The 21,169-nt window shown below is 42.9% G+C and overlaps 1 protein-coding gene across 1 annotated transcript; it reads right to left on the bottom strand.

Moving 5' to 3' along the window:
• Positions 1 to 1,311: 1,311 nt before the first annotated feature.
• On the bottom strand, positions 1,312 to 20,851 carry LOC107376689 (ras-related protein Rab-37). Its single transcript, XM_015945947.3, has 9 exons — positions 20,595 to 20,851; positions 16,964 to 17,074; positions 13,969 to 14,010; positions 11,187 to 11,253; positions 11,020 to 11,072; positions 10,656 to 10,721; positions 10,016 to 10,072; positions 9,873 to 9,949; positions 1,312 to 1,553 (listed from the first exon to the last, which is right to left on the bottom strand). Exons 1-9 carry the CDS (start codon positions 20,703 to 20,705, stop codon positions 1,448 to 1,450), a joined length of 690 nt encoding a protein of 229 aa, XP_015801433.1. The 5' UTR covers positions 20,706 to 20,851; the 3' UTR covers positions 1,312 to 1,447.
• Positions 20,852 to 21,169: the final 318 nt, after the last annotated feature.

Raw genomic sequence — 21,169 nt, 5'->3', positions numbered from 1 at the left:
TATGCTACCCGGCCTGGGCCGACCCGGTACAGGTGGGAATGGGGCTTCAGTGAATCACAGCATTGCAGCATCAACTCTCACAGCCTCTGCAGGTGCATGATTCACAAAAATAAAATTCTTTTAAAAGCCGTTTACCATTAACAGGGAAAAAGCTTTAGCTCTTGAGCAAAAATTTAAAAAAGTTATTTTTGCACTAGATGGAAAATAAACAGGGTTGCTGCTGCCACACTGTGGCTTGTCAACCTCAACACACCCAGCTCATTCAGAAGGAACTGATCTGACACACACACACACACACACACACACACACACACACACACACACACACACACACACACACACACACACACACACACACACACACACACACACACACACACACACACACACACACACACACACACACAAATAAATCCACCCCACATACATTACAAAATATACTTTATATATAGTACGATAACAAAGCACTTAAATGGCACTTTGTGATCATTTTGGTGCCTCAGAACAACAGATGAGACTAAACATCCATAATGAACATCTTACAAAGAAATGAATTACACAACAAATACAACATCCAATATCAGAAGACAACTTGGGAGCGTGTGTGTGTATGTGGATGGGTCGATTCAAACTGCATGTTGGGAAATTTATGAATTAAAAAGTACTTTTTTTTCTGTTTGCACAGGGATGATCCTGCAGCAGATACATGAGAAGACCATGGAGTGAATGTACAAAGACACGGTGGACCACTGCCCTCCAAATATTGGCTTTATTCTATCTAACAGCAGTACAGACACGCCCATTTAGCTACAATCAGACTGTGAGACTGAACTCCGCTTCTCACACAAGGATTAAAGATGAAGGCCAAGAAGGGCTTCAGCTCACAGTCTGGTGAAAGTCGGAGCTTCATGGCTTTAAAATGCTAGATCCACATCTTATAAAAACCCACGCTCATCCAGGGCCGACTGTTCCTCCTGCACCTGTAGACGAGTATAGCATTTCAGATTCTGGCTCCTGACTTTGACACAGCTGTCACCACAAAGATCACACACATTTCTACAAAGTACACAATTTAAATTCACATTTCAGCAAAGGGATGGCAGCCAATCCAGATTCACTTTCATTCAGCCCAAATAAACAGAAAAAAAAGAAAAGCTCTGTGGAGAAGTGGAGGATTCCCACCTCTGAGGGTTTGGTGCTTGGACTGGCTTTCATAAAAGAGAGCAACGTGTGTGTGTGTGTGTGTGTGTGTGTGTGTGTGTGTGTGTGTGTGTGTGTGTGTGTGTGTGTGTGTGTGTGTGTGTGTGTGTGTGTGTGTGTGTGTGTGTGTGTGTGTGTGTGTGTGTGTGTGTGTGTGTGTGTGTGTGTGTGTGTGTGTGTGTCTGTGTGTGTCTGTGTGTGTGTGTGTACGCGCGCGCGCCCCTCTCTGCCTGTTGTTCAGCATCCGCTAGCCGAGGCTGCAGCAGCCAGACTTTTGCTTCTGAGACTCGATGTAGTCATGAATCTTGAACTTGGGCTCGTTTGGCTGCTGCGTCGCTCTATGCTTCAGCTCCCTGACAGAGAAAAGGAGGAGAGGGAGGAAGACACAGGAAGTTAGCAGCTGAGGGGGTGGATGTGTGTGTGGGCTGGAGAGCAGACAAGATGAGCAAGTCAAGAATACCAGAGAGGAGAGCAGAAGCACTGTGTATTTAGATTTAATCAGAAATGCCTCTGGTGTGTTATCATTTCCTGCAGCTTCCTCTTGAAGCTAAAATAACATGCGCACACACACACACGCGCACCTAAATCCTCCAAATTATTCCAATCCATGCCAGATTTCTAATGAATAGAAATGTCCTAAAAAAAAAAAGACTGTTAAACTTAACTCTGCTTAGCCAATGAAAGTAAAGAGATTTCCTAACAGCTAGCTGTGCTACTGACTCACTTTTTGTGGTGTTTACAAGATTGGATGGTTGAAGTCTGAAGAAACAAGAAGGTTAACATTTAATTCGTTTAACAATCAGGAGCCTCATTAAAAGCAGGCTAACGCCTCTTCCTCATACTGGTCACACACTGCTGTGGTGTGGCATTAAGCTGCATGGAAGCCAGAGTGGTTCAGCCGTTTTCTCCACCAAATGTCTATAAACCTACAAGAACACGTGCCAAGTCTGCTAGCTGCTTCGCTTCCTCCGATCAGACCCCATTAAGTCTTCCACTTTTATTTCATTAGCACTGTGAGAGCAAAAACAAGTAATGTTATAGCAAAAAAAAAATTTTTTTCCTCAGGCGGCACTGCCTAGAAGTGGAAAAAATGTACTGCATCTTTAAGCTCCTCTTTCTAATGTGGAGGCTGGAAGCAACGCCTCTCGTTTGTAAGCAAGCATCTCTAGCTGGGAAATACCACCGTATACACTGTAATACAATTATTATTCTCACATTATGCTTTTTGTTCATATTGTATATGTAGATCATACACTGCCTGGCCAAAACAAATGTTGCCACAAAAAAAGGTCACACTAATATTTCATCGGACTGCCTTTAGTTTAGATTGAAACACACATTCGCTGCTGTTTCAATAAGCTTCTATGTCACCAGATTTATTTCCAGCCAGTGTTGCATTAATTTGTCACCAAGATCTTGCGTTGATGAAGGTAGTCTGACCGCTGCACAAAGCCTTCTCCAGCACATCCCAAAGATTTCACTCAATTCCATGTGTGAAAATGATGTCTCAAGCTCCCTGAACCACTCTTTCACTATCGGAGCCCGATGAATCCTGGCATTGTCATCTTGGAATGTGCCCTTGCCATTAGGGAAGATGGAATAACCTGGTTATTCAGTATATTCAGATAGTCAGCTGACCTCATTTTTGGAGCACATCCTGTTGCTGAACCTATACCTGACCAATTGCAGCAACCCCAGATCATGACACTGCCTCCACAGGCGTATTCAGTAGGCACTAGGCATGATGGGTGCATCACTTCATCTGCCTCTCTTCTTACCCTGATGCACCCATCACTCTAAAAATATCATACATAATTCCTGAAAGAGAAAAACCTGTGATTGCTGCTTTAATGATTTCCTCTTTTCTGCCTTTTTTAGAGAGATAAGAGAATATCCGTTAACACCAGAATTTACAGAAGACAAACTATTGGCTGATCAAAAATAGACCCAGTTAACTGTTGATATTCATCCTTGTTCCTCTGAACTCCGCGTTTGTTTGCCACGACTACTACTATAACCGATTCCTGGTTCGTAGATGGGGTTTAGGTCTGGCCCCTCCAACACATACCCAACCATCTCTTGCACTTTTCCATGATTATCCATCATAGCCCATCATATGATGACACAGTTAAATAAATCTGACTCTCATTGGCTGTGGAAGATCGTCTATGGGCAGAAACAACTATTAGAATACATTATCAAAGAAATATTCCTGATTTGTTATCCATAGAAAGCCCGGCCTCAAACCGGAAAACCTTGGCGCCGACTCTGGTAATCTTCTTCCCAGCACAACAGTGACTGTTCCTCTGCAGCTTTTGTCACTTTTCATTTCTCCTCTTATGTTGTAATTATGCTTCAAACTGCAACCAACGGCAGCTGAAAACATCTAATAAATGTTCTGGGTGCATCTTCCAGATGAAGGATGAAACATTTCCAAGAAATAAAAGAAGGGCTAGAGCTCAGTGATTTTATAATTAAAGCCACCAAAGAAGAACATTTTTAGACTCATGATTAGAGACTCGCATGAACAGACTGAGAAGGAAACACAATAACTGTCAAATATGAAGAATTAAAGTCTGCGTCTCTCCAATTGAAAACACTTCTTTTGTTTTATAAGCAGCAGCAACACAATGATGTAATCCTCGCTCACTGCAGCTTCTGGGTTTGAACACAACTTCATCTTAAAATGCAAAACCAGAAAACAACCAGGTGGCAAAATAATATCAACGTATCTTTAAAAATATACATGAATGGAAGAAATTACATTAAAATATGAAACATCATAATTTACAAGATCCTAATCAATCAATCAATGGTTACGCGCTTTTTTGCCTTGACAGTACATTACCAAAAATGGATGTAAATCTAAAATATAAACCAACTTCAGAGGAAAAAATGGCTGAATCTGACGAAGAGCTTTTCAAAAAGATACTAGTCAACATCTATAGGAGGCAGCAGAAGAAGACTTCTGAACATCCTGATTAATTTTAAAAGAAATTTTAAAAATATGTTTTATGTTTAGTGTTTTATGTTTTAATGCATGATGCATTTTTGTTATCAATGTCATTTCAACTTGAATGTTACCAACTGAATCATCTGTGTATTTTTTGAATGTATACACAAACTACCATTTTCCACCATTAAGGTAGTGTGTAAGAACTGGAAGAAGGTACACTAAACTATACGAACATATTTAAAACGTATAACTCGTATGTATCGTATAAGATATATGACTGGGAGGAAACGACTTCTGTGGTACCGGTGTCCCAACTGTCCGTGGTACTCATCGATATGTGCTACTTTGTGGAAATACAATTGTGCAGACTGATTATTACATCACAAGATGTTTACCTTGTTGTATGTTTACCTGACAGTTAGCTTGTAATGGCTTGTAAAATATCGTTATAATACTGTAAACAAGAAATTTCTCCCATTGTTTACCATCATTCACGGAATCATGACAAACACGGCCTTTTTTATAAATAAATCACGACAAACACGGTATAATTTAGCTAATAATTATATACAGTTCCGTATTTTTGAGATGTATCACCTATTTAAAATAAACTGTGCTTAATAAGTGTGTTACTATACTGTAAACAAGAGCGAAACTGTCGTAACACGCTGCAGTAGGAATATTTGATGAGAAAGCAAGGATAGTCAGAACACGGGGCCCCTCGGGGTTGTCTTAAGCCCAGGCCACACCAAGTTTTTGGCTGTCGCAGGACTGCTTCCTGTCGCACTATAAGGACTCTGTAGAGAGGTGGCACACTGTATGGCCCAAGATTTCCGTGAGCCACACTGCACCACGTCTCGCTAGCAGGACATGCTAATGTGACTTGCATACTTGCTGGAAAGCACGTGTCACTAAAAGCAGACAGATTTAGCAATGGAAAGAGGAAAAAGCGCCACTGTTAAAACTTCTTTTATGACACTTTGACCAAACTCCAAAAATAAGTGGTCCACATGCTCTTGCCTGTAGCCTACATAGTTGCTAATGCTACTCTTGTATTGCAGACTTGTCACTGGTTTTTCATGTCACTCCCTGTGTATTTTCATTGGTCGATTACAGACTGGAGTCATTGATTTTCTGCCGCTGCCTGAAGACTGTTGGAGGCTGAATTTGGTCGTGAGGGTGCTCAATAAACGACCGCTGGGCTGGTTGCACTGGACTACTACAGACATGCAAATCACCCTCACGCTCACCATTTTTTGTCACAACTCTGTTCACGATGAGCGATTAGTCGAGGATGGTGCACAGTGTGGCTCGGGGCTTAGGTCTCTTTTCACAGCTACCACTCTCTTACTAACGAGTAAAATAATTCCATGTCACTCCCATTGCTGGTTTGTTAAGGACAGATCAAAACGAGGCTGGTTGTATGGTGGGGAAAGAATTGTGAGTTTAAAGAAAACTGCAGAGGTGATTTATGTGTTGGTGATGTTCCCAACCAACCAATAAATCAGTGTTGATCTGAAACTAAATCCATGATTAAAGCAGAAATCTGGAGTTTTTCCTCAGAGGGCGCCATCTAGAGGTGGAAAAAAGTATTGCACATTTAAGCCTATCTTCCCACTTCCCTGATTACGACTGGAAGCAACGTTTCTTGCTTGTGAACGTGCACTTCTAGCTGGCAAACAGAGCTAAAACACATTGTTTTACACTTCTTAATCTCACAATAGAAGAAAGTTAATTAAATGTTTTTTTTTTTACTTTTCTTAACTTTAAGTCTACTGTCCACATAGAAATCCACTCTGAATCAGAGCTTCTCATTGGTGTGAACACTGTCCTGCCAAACTGGACATGTTGTTCTTTTTGCAGCTCTGGAGACAGACTTGAATTTCAGCAAGAATTTATGTCATTTTTTTTATATTTTATGTCAGTCATTTGGCGTCAGAGGCGCATGCAAACGGAAGAGAAATTGCAGAGAAAATGAGAGACATCCTCAGGGAGCCTCTGACACACACAATCATATTAAGAGGAGACAACAGCAGCAGACAGCAAATTAACTAAAAACTATTCTGCCGGATCAGAGGCTTGATAGCATCAGTGCACAAATTATTAAAAATACAGCATAAAACAGTAAGGCTTTAAGGCAGAGAAGGTCAACTGCTCCCAGGATTATAACTAATACTCAGCAAAAGGGTTTATTAGCACAGGTTTTATACCCAAATTGAAATGACCGCTTCCATTTAGTTTTCATTTTTCTATCACAAGCAGCACATTTCCTGCTAAATTAACTATCACTGCAGAGGCTTTATTGTGTGGGAGGAACATATTTGTTTTGGGACTCACTTGTAAGGAAATACAATAAAGGAGAAACTAACCCAAAATAAATAGTGCTTATTATAGATTTTCTCTTATTGGGCACTGTAATGTACCAAGTGGTCAAATTTTCACCAACAAATTGACCAGAAAGTAACCAATCATTTGCAGACATAAACCCACCATCTGTATGGCCTCCAAACCCAAAAAGAACTCTGCCTCTGCTCTTGTTATTAGACAACGGAGCCATAACATCTTTGCTCCAGGCCTCATGCATTTTCACTCTGAGGAAAAGTCATCTTGAATTGTAAATGACTTTTCAGCTTATAAGTTGGAATAATCAAATGTGTTGAACGAACAAGATGTTTAAATCAAATGTTTGAATAATCTGTGTTTTAATCAATATCTATACTCATACACATTATAATAAGATAATTCACTGCCATTGACGACTAAAGTCGTCATTTTAGATCCAACCGTTCACTGCCATTGCATTTTGCATTTTTTTACTGTTTGAGGATCGGAACGAGCCCCCGCGCTGAGAGAACAAACATCTCAGCCCTGAAGCCGATCTTCATCCGCATACGTCACACGTCACATGATCAGGAAGCAGACCATCCATGTGTTAGGAGATCGTTTTGGGCCGTTCCTGTAAAAAAAGTAAGGAGCGAACCGGAAAAGCGTCTGCCGATCACAATTCAACAACGGATTATGAAAGAACGGATAACGCTCGAAACACACGGATTCTTCCTGATGTAAGAGGTGAGTCTCCTCTTTGTTTTGGCATCTACATCATCCTAGCGCGCAACGTTCTGTGACTCTTAAAAAAAACTGTAAAAATGGTGAGAAACGCTGGCAGCGAAGGCCGTTAGTGATCAGGAAACGGCTGGCAGTGAATGAGTTAATGTTACATTCACTTCACATAAGTGTTTTAAAACATTCTCATTTCCACAGAGTTAACCTCTGAGTTACTTCATGAAGGAGTGACATCTGAGAAATGTTCTGATAAAGCCCTCAAACATGTCAAATTCTGATTTGCCAAATTTATAAGCAATTTTAACAAAACAGGAATTACTTCCTGATTAATTCAGTTGACTCTCGAACCAGCCAATTCGTGAACAGGCCTTTTGATACCATCCTATCTTTTGACATCAGGTCAAAGCCTCTCTGCAACGCTGCGGCTGATAGTCAAACACTCTTCTAAAAGCCAACAAACAGCCTTAAGCCGGGCGTACACTGCGCAACTTTTTCACTCGTAGCACTCAGCTTCAGCTCAAACTGTACGACTTCCTCGCAGAGCAGATCTCACGAGTCATGCGCTCACACTGTACGACCCAGTTCTCGGATGCGACCTGACTGCTCACACTGTACGTGTGGTAGCAACACGTCGGCCCTAAAAAATATGCTAAAAATAGCAGTTTTTACACAACACGTCAGACTTTTTTGTCTTGTTTTGCCTGTTGTCCTTCGGGAGTGCTGCAGGAGGACACAGGGATTTATGGGGGTTGGATGAGGAAAACGAAATAAAGAAAGTAAATCTGTGTTTTGTGATCAGTTTAATTTGACATGAACACGACAAACATGCTTTCTTGACAATCTGAGAGTCAAAAAACGTGTAGAAATAAAACGAACAACATGTGTTATTAGGGAAATAGCGGGCAAGCGGTGTTGATGCATGATTGCGCATGTGCCGTGAGCGGTTCTGGTGCTTTTTGGGTTGCAGCTGCTCGCTGCGCCGCTTCAACAGAGCGATACCCTCATGAGGGACGAGCAAAATATCAAACACTCCAGAAGTCCGTGCGAGCTCACCATTGCTGATCGGTAGCTGGTCACGCTGTGTTAATCGCCTCTCGTAACCCCCTGTACACTACACGACGCTCAGCGCAAAACTCGCTCCGATCTCGTGGATTCTCGCACGAGTGGAAAATCGGCTCAAAAAAGTGAAAAAGTCACACAGTGTACGCCCGGCTTTAGAGGCAAACAAGCATTCCAGCTTCCTGTCGTGACCTGAGAGGTCTCAGACTAGACGGGTCCTATCGGAGCTAATCTACAGGTTCCTGATACCAAGAGGTTCACCCCACCAGCAGTGTCCACCACAACCTCTTGACCCCCTGGATCACGCGAGAATCTCCACAAAAGGGTATCGTAGACTCAACAGATGCGTCGGATGGTTTTTTATAAATAAATCTCTAGTTCAATAAACATTCAGCCAAATTCTTTTACAACCCAGACTTCACAAATTCTCTCAGATACTTAAGAAAGGTGTTGCTACAACATCCAGCTTCCTTTACAACATTCCACATGTCACATTAAATCACTTCATATCCATTACATTACATGTCATCATTCATACCTTGTCATTTATAATTATTAGTTTAGAGAAAATGAAATAAATTCACTTTTATAAACTATATTTTTAACTCCGTCTGAATTAATACGAAGTGTCTTTATGGTCCCTGAATAAGTAAAATAACTAGAATTTTCTGGTTAAACATTCAAATATCACACAGATTAGTATTTCATATTTATATGGGATTATCACATCTTTTTGATCATTTTAATAAATATGTACTATAGTCAGTTAACACTACAGCACTTAAAAAAAACATTTAGTATATTAAGCTTAAAAATGGCCGATAGCACCACTGCTTCAGAAAACGGCTACCTAGCATGCTAAAAGATGCTGGATCTCCTTTCCCTCTCTCACACTTCCTCATTCCCTGTTGGTTAATATAGATAGAGCTGGAATCATGTCTGTAGCTGCTGTAGTAAAATGTGTTCATTTGTTCTTCTTTTATGTTAAAAACACGATTTCTAATTGGATATTTTTTTATGTGGTGTTAGTGCCACCAACTGGTGGAACTACAATTTGCTTTTAGCTGATTATTAGGACACCAGAGACTTAAAACCCAATGACGCCCCCAAGAGGTGGCCCTAGCCACCCCTACAAAATTGCTCAGTAATCAGAATACAGCTGATAAGTTAGATATACATTCATTTATGAGCTGTTGTGTTTGATGGGAGATTTGTCTACAATAAACACCAGAAGGGCCAAACATGTGACCTAAGCTCTACTCATCTTTATTAGTAAGGATCCATCTCTACGACTGTAGGTAGTAGTTGCTGTAGCAACTCATAAAAGTAGTACAGAGTACACAAAAGGTGTGTTTTATTCTCACTTTTAACAGCAGCACCACACAAACACTACCTCCTCCTTTATTTACCTCTTTAATAAGAAGTTTGTTTTATTTTTACCACTTGATGGCGACACAATAGGCTGATTATAAAGGAGTACGACATTATTCTAGTGTGCTGGCATGCCTGCTGAAGCCAAACACATCAGCATGTTATGACTGTTAACTGGACTTTATAATGCAGAGAGATTGAACAAGGCAGCTCGAAGACTTACTTTGCTATAGCGAGGAAAGCCAGCTCCACATTCCCTCCCGTCTTGGCACTGGTCTCCATGAACGGTACTCCATATTCCTGAAATGGAAAAAGCATTATAGCATCACGGGTCACCTGACCATACCTGAGGGAATTGTTCACTACCTTAGCCAGTTTCTCGCCATCCTCCATCTTCACCACCCTCTCTGCAGCCATGTCTGACTGTAAAAAGAGAGCAAGCCATAAGGACAGAGGTCAAAGGTCGCAGAAGCCACCATAATGTCAGCCTTTCTCGTCAAGCCTCCAGCTCCCTGAGCTGGAGCTGCAGCATCAGACTGATGACACGTCAGGAACTCCACCTCCAGCGGAAGAGCAGAGCTCTCGCACAGATCGACGCCGCTGGCCGCGCCGCTTTCATGACAGCTGATCAGAGCTGCTGCTGCTGCGTGACATCGACCTTTTACCAGGTCTTCTCTGAACCACCAGAGGGAGCCTTCAGATAAACAAGCAGCGACCGCTGGGTGCAAAGAGAACCTTATTTTTCCCTCTTCATCGCCAGCAGCAGATTACAGAAACTGCTTTGAGCAACGTTCACACAATGTTTCACATGGAAGTGTTAAAGTAAGCGAGCTACAGTTTCTTTCTTGTGTGGTTCGTCTCACACTGGAAGTATTTTCTGCCTTTTAAGCTTTCACGTATCTGCCTGAGTGTGATAAGAGTGAGTTGAAATTGTGTTTAAGAACCAGCTACCCCCCACATCTTTTTATGAAACACACACACACACACTAAAGGAAGCTTTCCTCACCTTGTTGCCGAGCAACATGATGACCACATCCCTCTGGGCATACTCGTGTATTTCAGTCAGCCAAGCCTTCAAAAGTAAAGAAGACAGAAAAAGGTTTGTAAGCAAAACAAACAGCAGCCCTGTCCCCCTCCTCCTGTTTACATCTGCACTCCGATCCATCACCGTGACACGCTCATCCATGAGAGCTTTTTATTGCTTTTCATTACTGAAACTGGTGACTGTGTCGCCAAACAGACGACGGCATTGTGTCAGCTGTAAAAAACTTCTGATAAAAGGTGTTACAGGCCCAAACTATGCTTTGCGTGTGAAGAGGCTAGAAGGAAGTGTTCAGCAGGAGGATTTAGAAACAGGAAGTCGGTCTTACTCTGATATTGTCGAATGATGGCTTGTTGGTGATGTCGTAAAGTAGAAGTAACGCTGCAAAAGCAAAGAGAAAGGCTGTGATTTGGGGGGTTTGCACATCATTCATACATTATTTCATTAACAGACTCAAACAGCCAGAATAGGTGAAGCAGGAACAGAAGAGGTCACCCTGAGCATCTCTGTAGTAGGCGTGCGTTACGCTGCGGAACCTCTCCTGGCCGGCTGTGTCCCAAATCTGCACAACAAAAACCACTAAATTACATCAGCCATTGTAACACTTCCACTACAGGAATTCCCCCAACATGGCATGACTAACAACTAAAATACCAGAACTTTACGAAAAGTTTATGCTTCAGAATTTAAAAAAGAAAAGGTTTACATTTTTATTTGAAAATACAGAAACAAAAGATTAAAAACCACCTTAAAAGGGCAAGTAAATGTTCTAAATCGTTATTTTAGACATAAAACCGGGTGAGACTGCAGGTAAGTTGGACTAACAAAATAACAGGCTCGTGGTTGGAGGTGCAGATGCTGGTGTACAGGGAGAAGAGCAGAGGGGAGAGAACACAGTCCAGAGGGGAACTGGGTGCTGATGGTCTGCAGGTCCAAGAGATTCTTCCCCAGCCTAACTTGTTGCTTCCTGTTGGCCAGTTAGTCAGTGAGACATGGCTTTCAACTCCTTCCTGAAGGGAAGGGTGCACAGAGGCAGGAGCTACAGCTATACAAGCTTCCTAATCTCCTCCTCTCCTTGATGACATCATGTTGCATAACTCAGTTTTTATTCTACCTTTTAAACCCTTCATATTACATTTGATTAGTAAGAAATGTTACTTTGAGAGAGAAACTAAAAGGATAATTCACAGTGGCTTTACGTCCGCTGTAGCATACGAGTGGCTCTGCTCAAGGCCACATCCAGACTCTTGGTGAATTTACTAAAGGTAGTTGTGTTGATAAAGTCCACCAATGTCAAAAGTTTGAGGCAGAGCAGCAAGTCTCTGGGCGACGCCTTATTGGATGCCACGCTTCTTGTTTCTTGCCCAAGAGGACAAAATGCATTTACTGATTCATAACAAGTAGTTACAAAACGTCCGTCATTCTTAAATGTTGCTGTTTTACACATTTACCTCTTCACTTGTTGCCAGTGATGAAAGGGAGTCTGATGTGCTCGTTATTTTTGCTAAAGTTTGCACTCCCCAGGGCTTTTTGACCCTAACATGCATCCGTTGAAAAGGCCTTATTCAAACACAAAAATACTGCTTGCTTGCAATGATTTAGGAATATACCGCCCCCTATCGCCATGAAAAATACACACTGTCACTTTAAGGGGAAAACTTAATTTTTCAATGGCTACTTTGAGGGACAGAGAAATTTTATTGAGACATTTTTTCTAAATAGACAAGCCAGTTTCATCATGTGAACAGCCTGTGCAGGAGAATTGTGGCTGATAATTTACTGCGACTAGAAGAGGAATCTAATTTTGCCGCCTCCTACTTGGTGTTGAATGAACAGGTTATGATGACAGACAGGTATGTGTGTTCCACTTAATACGATGGTGGTTCATAATCCTGCAGAATGGATTTCTAAAAATGTCAACAGTGATGGTTCATTTTAATTCAATTCAATTCAATGATATTTTATTAATCCCAGAGGGAAATTAGAGTTTCAGTACACACAATTCTGAGATCAGACATACATAGGCAAAGACACATGACAAGAATTGGTGACTGTGGTCATTCGCAACCCGAGTTGCGCTACCTTAATAGAGATCAGAGGGATACATGAGGATTGGGTCAGGTGGAGGAAAAAAAGGCACTTCAGAGTTACCTTCCACAGAGAGGGCAGCTTTGCTATGCAAAAAAACACCTCAGACAGAAATGCAACAGACTTCAGACATTACACAACATAAGTGTCCACTAGGTGGGGAGGTAGGGTTGGGGACTCTCCACACATCAGTGCGTGCAGCTGCAATGAGCAGCGCTCATCACCTCCATTTGGACAGGGGAGAGAGGTAATTGGGTTAGAGAGCACATTGACTCCTGGAAACAATTCAACGGCCTTCACCGGTCGCAGTCCCGCCCAGGCTGGGATAGGGAGACAGAGTTACCATGGCGATGGCAGCATTCCACATTTCTTCCGAGGGGGCGTAATCACTTCAGCCTCACAGGCTCCAAGGGCACCAGCTTCAGATAAAAATTGTTTTGGGGACAGACAGAGATAATTTCCTCTCTGTCTAAAAGTTCTGTTGATCTCCAACCCCTCTGAATCCAATAATGGCGTAGATTAATCTATCCAAATCCGTGCTGATCCGTCAACTCTATCCTTGATGACATCTACCTTCTGTGCCAGAGTCTGAATCTCAGCCAAAGTTTCAAGCTTACGACTCATCTCGACAATTATATGAGTTTGTACGTTCACAGCGCGGTGTAATCCATCCCTGAGCTCCGGGACTGAGCCAATATTCCTCGACAGCTCATTAATTTTCCGGTAAGCCAGGTAACCGCTCAGGCCAAATGGCAAGAAACCTGACACCAACACCACAAACATCCAGATGTCTTCAGAATCTTCTACAGACAGTTGAGAGAGGCAGATCAGGTTCCACTGTTTCCAGGCGTCCATGATATACCCAGCTGGCTCTGTCCCAGAGGGGCAACCGGGAGCCCCTTCTCCCGTTCTCATCGTTGAAAAAGTTTTGTCAATCACTTTGAGAGACCAACTGACCAGATCCATTTAAATAGTTTCCAGTTTCCAGAAAAAGTGCAGAAGCGCCATACACCCAAAGACAGACAAAGAGCCTTGGGATAAGATAGGGAGGAGAGGAGGAAAAAAGCATCTGAACTCTCCAAGAGCCGGAAGAAGAACCGCTTGAAGCAACAACATGCAAACATCTAGGTTTTATAGAATCTACCAGAGCTGTTACGAAGTAATAAGGTGTGTAGAGGTGCTTGCTCACCTGGAGTTTCACTTTCAGGTTGTCCACGTCCACCACTTTATTCTGGAGAGACAAAAAAGGACCATGAGAGATGCTTCAGCATAGGCTTTGGTGACTTGAGGGTGCTGTGAAACGAATGACGAAAAAGACAGCAGACTTAAAAAATTAAATAAAAATCAACTCAGTGTGGCAGGAGAAACAAGAGAACTAAAAGTGGCTCTGAATGCTGGCAGAGAAAGTAATTTGCAACACCCACACAATAACAAGGTCCTGGGATTAGACTTAATTACACCAGAGTGAGAATGGCGGCTGGCAACAGAACAATGGACTCCCCCGTTCATTTCCTGCAGGGTGCCCTCTGATTTCCTGTATCTCAAAGACAGGTCTAATTAAAAGGCCTATAGTGACCCTTAAAGGAATGTGTGTCACCCATCACTTTTCAACCTAGTTCTCAACTTTCAGATGATCCTACGATGAGAAACAAAGAAGTGACGGCCATATTGGTCAACTTTTGGTTCTCTACTGGAAAAGAAGGGATTGCCCAGTCCGGGTCAGGGCAGAGGTCCAAACTTTAGTGGAAGAGTGTGGGAAGGTGGGAGCCAGAGATCAACAGGTGGATTTGGGCAGCGATGGGGACACTATACCACTGTGTTGTGGTTAAGAAGGAACCAAGCCAAAAAGCAAAGCTAACCATTCCATCTTCACTCCAATCCTGACCTTTGGACATGAGCTTTGGTACTAACCAGCTAAAATGTGTTTTCTCTGACATGTGGCTGTGCTCAGCCTTAGAGAGCTTGGACGTTCAGGAGAGACTCAAAGTAGAGCTGCTGCACATAGAGAGGAGCTAGCTGAAGTGATTCAGGCATTTGGTCAGGGTGCTCCCTGGATGCCTTTCAGATAAGGTGTTTGAGGCATGTCCTGCCAGCAGGAAGCGCCTGGGTCAATGCAGGACACGTTGCAGAGATATATCTTCACGTTGGCCAGGGAACACCTGTGGGTCATCCTGGTGAGGCTGGTGGAGACTGCTGGAGAGAGGGTGGTTCGGGCTTTTCCGTTGGAGCTGCTACCCCGGGACTCAGATAAATGGAGAAAAACAAATGAATCACGGGATGTTGTGTGATTTGTTAGCACTTGTGCGTCAGTAAGCTGCTACACCATCACATTTCATCAGTAGAACAGTCTGTGCTGAGGCCATGTTTGTGTTTGTCAAGGTGATCACCGTTGTGAATTGGGTTGACTTCAAAAGTTCACTAGCTGTGAGAAATCAATGAAGCCTTTTCAATAAAATTGATCTAGTAGTTCATGAGATATTTTGTCAACACAGAAAAAGGAACACAAGTCAGAACATTTTCCATCATCGCCTGCCTTTTGTCTTTAAGTGGCGACTGATAAAAAGTTTGTGCACTTGTAAAAACAGAAAAATAGGCCATTTTTGTAATCCGTGGCCACCATTTACGGGCAAAAGAATTGTCTTTTTTTTTAAAGGCTGTCAACCCGCTCTACCAAAGCAAACAAACAAACCAGGTCACCACCAAGTCTCCACCTTGCTAAAGGAAAACCACAACAGAAGACAGAAAACCTGAGGAGGAGGAAGTGAGCATGAAAAATGCACTTCCTTGATCAAGATATCGGTAGCAGGTCAACATAAACTGCCTCTACGCCTTCCTTGTAGGCACACGAACATCTGCTTTAAGAAAAGACGGAAAATCTACTGCAATAACAAAATAAAGTGTGTGTGTGTGTGTGTGTGTGTGTGTGTGTGTGTGTGTGTCTGTGTGTGTGTGTGTGTGTGTGTGTGTGTGTGTGTAACAAAAAAGAAAGCCATTGCTGGCAGCTCAAACCGCCACCAGCTGAAGTCTACACTGGCAGAATGAACGTGGCTCAACCCTTGCATTAGTTGCCATTGGTTTCCAATTTTTTCCCCCCGCCAATTATGATGCGAGAGCAGCCTGCATGCTGAGTAACTGCTACAAGGAAGCATGCCGAAAATAGCCCAACATGTACAAGCTGCCACAACAGCCTGCCTAATCAAGCAAGGAGGACATCCTCAGCATATTGACTCAAGTGTTTATCTTCTGCACCCCCTCAGCTCATTAACAAACAGGGAAACAAAGAGATAATTACCAACACTGTTAGACTCTTTTTCTGAATGAATTCCCAGGGATGTTTTTAAACCAGCGCCTGCGTAGACAACTGTTACTCTGTGGGTTTTTTTCATCTAAGCTGAACTTGTTGCTTTTGCAGGAGCAAAAGAGTATTTATACAATAAACCAGACATGCAACAGAAAGACGTTTGAACATCAAGTTTCCTCCTAAACGATGCACTCTGATATTTGACCTTCCTTTAGTGTTTGTCTTAGACAGGAGGTAAAAATGAAAGGAGGCGGAGCCAGTTCCCCCTGACCAAAGTGTCGACATAACTGTACAACTTGAAACTCAGCCAGCATGTGTGTGTCTGCGTGTGTGCGTGTGCGTGTGCGTGTGCGTGTGCGTGTGTGTGTGTGTGTGTTCGTCTGACAGCCGGGTGAGTCCTCCAGGGCCGAACTGAGCTGCAGCCCATCTTTCCAGAGAGAGAGACGGGGACGTGGGCAGGCATCTGCCAAGGCATTTACGAAGCCATCCAAAAGCTCCCAACAGCACAAGTGGTCTGTGAACCTGACTGACTGAAGAGAGGATTTGTACATTTGGTGCCATCTTCATGACAGAATGATGGAGCGTTGTGTGTGGAACGAGGCGATAATTGGGCCCATGTTACATGTGCCACTTGTTTTGTTGTTAGGCTGCTTTTAAATGCAATTTAAAAAATTTTAACACTTCGTCAAGAGATAAACAAGAACACTATTTATTTTTTACTAGTTTTTATTTGTTTTATCTATTTTGGTGATGTATTGTCTTGTACAGCACTTTGGTTGGCGTTGTCGCCGTTTAAATGTGCTTTATAAATAAAGGTTGATGATGATGATGATGATGACAAAGCACATGTTATGTTAATGGTGGTTGAAAGACTCCGTCTCACCCTAAAGTCTATTCCAACGGTGGCTATGAAGTTGCCTCCGAGAAACGCCCCATCTTTGAATCGCACCAGGACGCACGTTTTCCCCACTGCAGAGTCTCCAAGCAGCATCACCTGGAGCAAAACCACCCGTGGGAAAAAAGGACAGCAGGTTACAGCTTGTTACAGGTCATTACAGCAATGGTTAGCGAACTTTTCAGCCGTAGACAAAGCATCTCATCCCTCTCGGCATCTTGAATTTCGTAGACTACAAAGCTTAAGCAGTTTGTAGATGACAACCAGTGAGGACTTGAGAGTTTAACTGAAGTCTTTTCTGTGATTCATCATCTACTTGTATTCACTTAAATGGAGGGATGGTTCTTAAGTTATACTTCCATATTTCTCCTGGAGTCTAGTTATTATAGCATGATGATACTGAGCCAGGCATCATTGGTTGAACTGGTAATTCATTGCTTAAAAGTTGATTAAAGACAGTCATTCAATTACCATCAGTTTATACCAAATATTTGTAACTTAAATCAATTATAGTGAATCATTTTTATGTTTTGTTGTTTTGTCTTGACCCTCACCATGGAATCAACAGTCTTACTTCTAAACTGAAAGCACCATTTCCAGGGGCACATTCAAACAGGGCACGGGGAGGGCAATAGCCCCATTTGTAAGCTACCTGGCCCCAAATGCCATCTTTAACAAGACAGTTTTTTATGCACAGTAGTTTTCTTTTAAATAAGAGAAACAAAAGACACATTGGTGTATTGGTGTATAAAAAGTATTATTGGTTTCTTAAAGAAACATTTATACAATAAGAGACTGTGAATGGTGATTCCATCAGGGTGGTGGCAACAGCACCATCATGTCCATGTGCTTTTTACATTACTCAGAAATGTAGTGAAAGAACAAACGCTTGCTTATTCCTAGAAAAAAGTCTCTAGATCTCCGTAGGTACGAGACAAACACTCCTGTGCGTTAGCCTTACTAAAAGACAAGCATTTTAGGGTTCAATGGTTTTTTTAGTATCATGACTTTGAAAACTAATGCGAGTCCATCATCAGCAAAACAATGGAATCTGGTCACTTTTTGGTAGTGCTTGATTTTGATGGTGCGTTTACATCTGGGTCGGCCCAACCTAGCCCTGGTAGGTTCATCGTGTTCACATCTGGGTAATCTGTGCATTTTTGGTGCTCAGTTGACCATTTTAGTCAGACCTGCTCTCCGGTGGTCATCTTGGTGTGGAGCTGACCCAACACACCCACTACAGACTGACTGGCCGGCTGATGTTAATATCTACCTACTGGAGGGAACCTATGATTGGCAGGTGGTGTCAGCCAGTGGCAGCTTCCAGCATGCGTGATTCATCATCAGTCTGTATGCAGCGAGGTAAATATCTTCTGTGACCTCAGCTCGAACCTGCCTCTCCAGCGCGAGGACAGACTGCTGTGAGAGGAGCCTACGGCATCACCACTCCTTATTGCGAGAGTAGGAAGCTGTGTGCTTCATGTCAGAGTCTCCAAAAGCAACACTGCTCATGGCCGCCCTTGTTTACTAATTTAAGGATGACACCACAGACTTCGCTGCGCATCTTTTCCCCCACGCAGGTGCTTGGAGACACTTGTGTTCCTGAGAAGGCTCCGTGAAGAAAACATGGCCGACGGGGACTCAGCCTAACAGAGACCGGACTGGGCCAACCCAGATGTCAATGCGCCATTGGTCTAATTTTTGGAGTGGTGCTATTTTTTAGAAAACATTTGTGAGGGTTTTGCAGTGCATTGGGATTATAATCCCACCGCCCACCAGACCCAAAAGAAATCTTGCAGGTAGCTACAAAAAACAGTGGGTCCTGACTTTAATGGAGAGTGCACATGAGGTAGCCAACGAAACGGAGACTGGAGAAAATAAAACTAAATAAAGGAAGTGGAAACAATAAAGTTGTACTCTTTTACCTTTCTAAGTCATAGGACTCCAAAGCGCTTCCTGCTACGGTCAATGATTCACTGATCCGGGGGGGGGGGGGGGGGGGGTGAATCCCTTTCATTACATTTGTTCTAGTGAAGCACTTTATAAAAGATTGTTTCTTCTTCATGAGCATGCACGCACACACAGTGATGTCCGACAATTTAGCCCAAGCTTCCCTAGGATGAACAGACAGAAACGAGACTTCCATACAACACTGATCCCTCGGTCCACTACCAGCAGCCAAGGAGGGTGAAATGTCTGGCCCAAGGGCATGTCTGTCACAGATTGCGCCTAGGTTGTAACCGGCAACCCACAAGGCAAACTCCTCACTCCTGTCGCCGCAGTACATTTTATTAGATGGCCTATATACGGGGAGTTGCGAGTGGGCAGGTTTGGACGTATATTGTGGGAGTGGGCGGTAACAGTATTAAAAACAGTCTCACTCAGGGGTCCAGCTTGTGGAAATGAACATAAATTAAAAGTAGGGATGGACAAAATATCGGCATCAATATCGGTATCGGCCGATGTTAGTAATTTAACATATCGGTATCGGTCCGACAAATACAACCGGGCCAATATTAACCAATATTTTTCCAACTTGTCTCCATTTGTTTATCTGTTTCAGAGGGTAAGGGGGTGATGTGTATCTGTTTAGTCATGCGACAGTGATTGTAATCATCTCAGAAGCATAAATGTGTGTGGTATGTGTGTACTAAATACTGTAAATTCAGCTTTAATCATTTTCATTCCATACAAAATCTGCTGATTTTAGAAACATTAATGTCAGTATATCTGTATCGGCAAATATCGGTTATCGGCCATAACAGTAATATTTATATCGGATATCGGTATCGGCCCAAAAATTTCATATTGGTGCATCACTAATTAAAAGCGTAACATAGGCCAAGATAAGACTTTGTTGTACTGAACACTCTGCATTTTTTTGGATCAGTAAAAATCTTAAACATTTAGGGCAAAGTTCCACTCTTTTTTAACTGAAGTTGAGGGCTGCAAACAGCCCCCAGGACACACCATGGAAACTTCCGTTGATTAGTATATTTAAACCAAAATTCTGTTAAAGCTTTTCGCTTGGTGCCACCCAAGGTCACTGGACCCTATTTGGAAGCCCCTAGATTTCTGGATGCACCCCTGTCCATTTCACCACCATTGGTTGCATTTTTTCTGCATTTTAGCTTTTCAAAACTAAAACTGGAGCAAACACTCATCACCATCTTCAGGATTTCAGATGATCTGAGACCACCTCTGTAACTTTACTCTCACTTAAACATCATTTACCCTAACTAATCAATTGCAAACAGCTGGGGGATGAGCTATATTATGCAACCATTTCAGTTGCATTTGATCAAAACTGCATGTCTGTCATGCAGGACGCACTCATGGAGTCATATAGCAGAGCTTAAAGGGAACTTCTTGCACTTGTCGGTTTGTTTCTTAAAGGAAACATTCAGCAGAAGGAGCAACAAGTACACCCTTGGCAAATATATGTATCAGAAAGGGCAGCCAGGAAGATTTCCCCTAATGGAACCATCTCACAGACCAATCAGCTGCTAATGCCTCTCATTTGCAGCACATGCATGTTGTTGTTGCACCACGCCTTGCAAATCTAGTCCTGCAGCTACACCTGTTCAAATCACACACGTATGAAAATGGAAATACACACCTTGAAGGCAATATCATAATACTCGTTAATTGAGGCGCATCTCTCCAACACATATTTTGACGTGCCGTTTTTAGCCTGCTTGTCCGTTAGCGATGGCTTTCGTGTGGACATGGCACTCGGAGAGCCTGTCCAAGATGTGTCCAAGACGAAGAGAAAGAGACGCGCGCGTGGACGGACAGTCGCTTGCTCAGTCGGTGTGTCTTCTCAGGGATCAGTCCAACTAGGATCCGCCGACCTCCAGCCCGGCTGCTGCCAGCATGACACGCGCTGCGCCTTAAACGATCGTCGGGGCGCTTCTCCTTAAAGGATATTATTAATCCTTAAAAAAAATCAACGGCATCTGACCCGGAGCGCTGACAAAAACACGGAAACACGCTGGAAACTTGGGCGGCGATCAGATGCGTCTACGTCCAGCAGCCAATGGAGCAGAAATGACAAACAGGCGGAAACATTTCTCTGCGTTCACAGAGCGGCGCGGAGCGGCGTGGGCAGATAATTAACAACCGGGAGGCACCGGGTGAATGGAACACCGGCGCGTCTCCTTACACACACACACACACACACACACACACACA

The sequence above is a fragment of the Nothobranchius furzeri genome, chromosome 12, assembly GCF_043380555.1.
Source record: "Nothobranchius furzeri strain GRZ-AD chromosome 12, NfurGRZ-RIMD1, whole genome shotgun sequence".
Lineage (NCBI taxonomy): Eukaryota > Metazoa > Chordata > Actinopteri > Cyprinodontiformes > Nothobranchiidae > Nothobranchius > Nothobranchius furzeri.
The sequence above is the reverse complement of the archived record's forward strand: the minus strand, read 5'-3'. Positions and strand labels throughout refer to the sequence as shown.

Bases quoted from the DNA above. Each gene is read 5' to 3' on its own strand.
- LOC107376689 (XM_015945947.3), bottom strand. From the start codon at position 20,705: ATGTCCACACGAAAGCCATCGCTAACGGACAAGCAGGCTAAAAACGGC. The intron at 11,254-13,968 runs GTGAGCAAGCAC...TTTGTTGTGCAG, and splicing joins ACCTGAAAGTGAAACTCCAG to ATTTGGGACACAGCCGGCCA. The intron at 10,073-10,655 runs GTGAGGAAAGCT...CTCTTTTTACAG, and splicing joins TCATGTTGCTCGGCAACAAG to TCAGACATGGCTGCAGAGAG.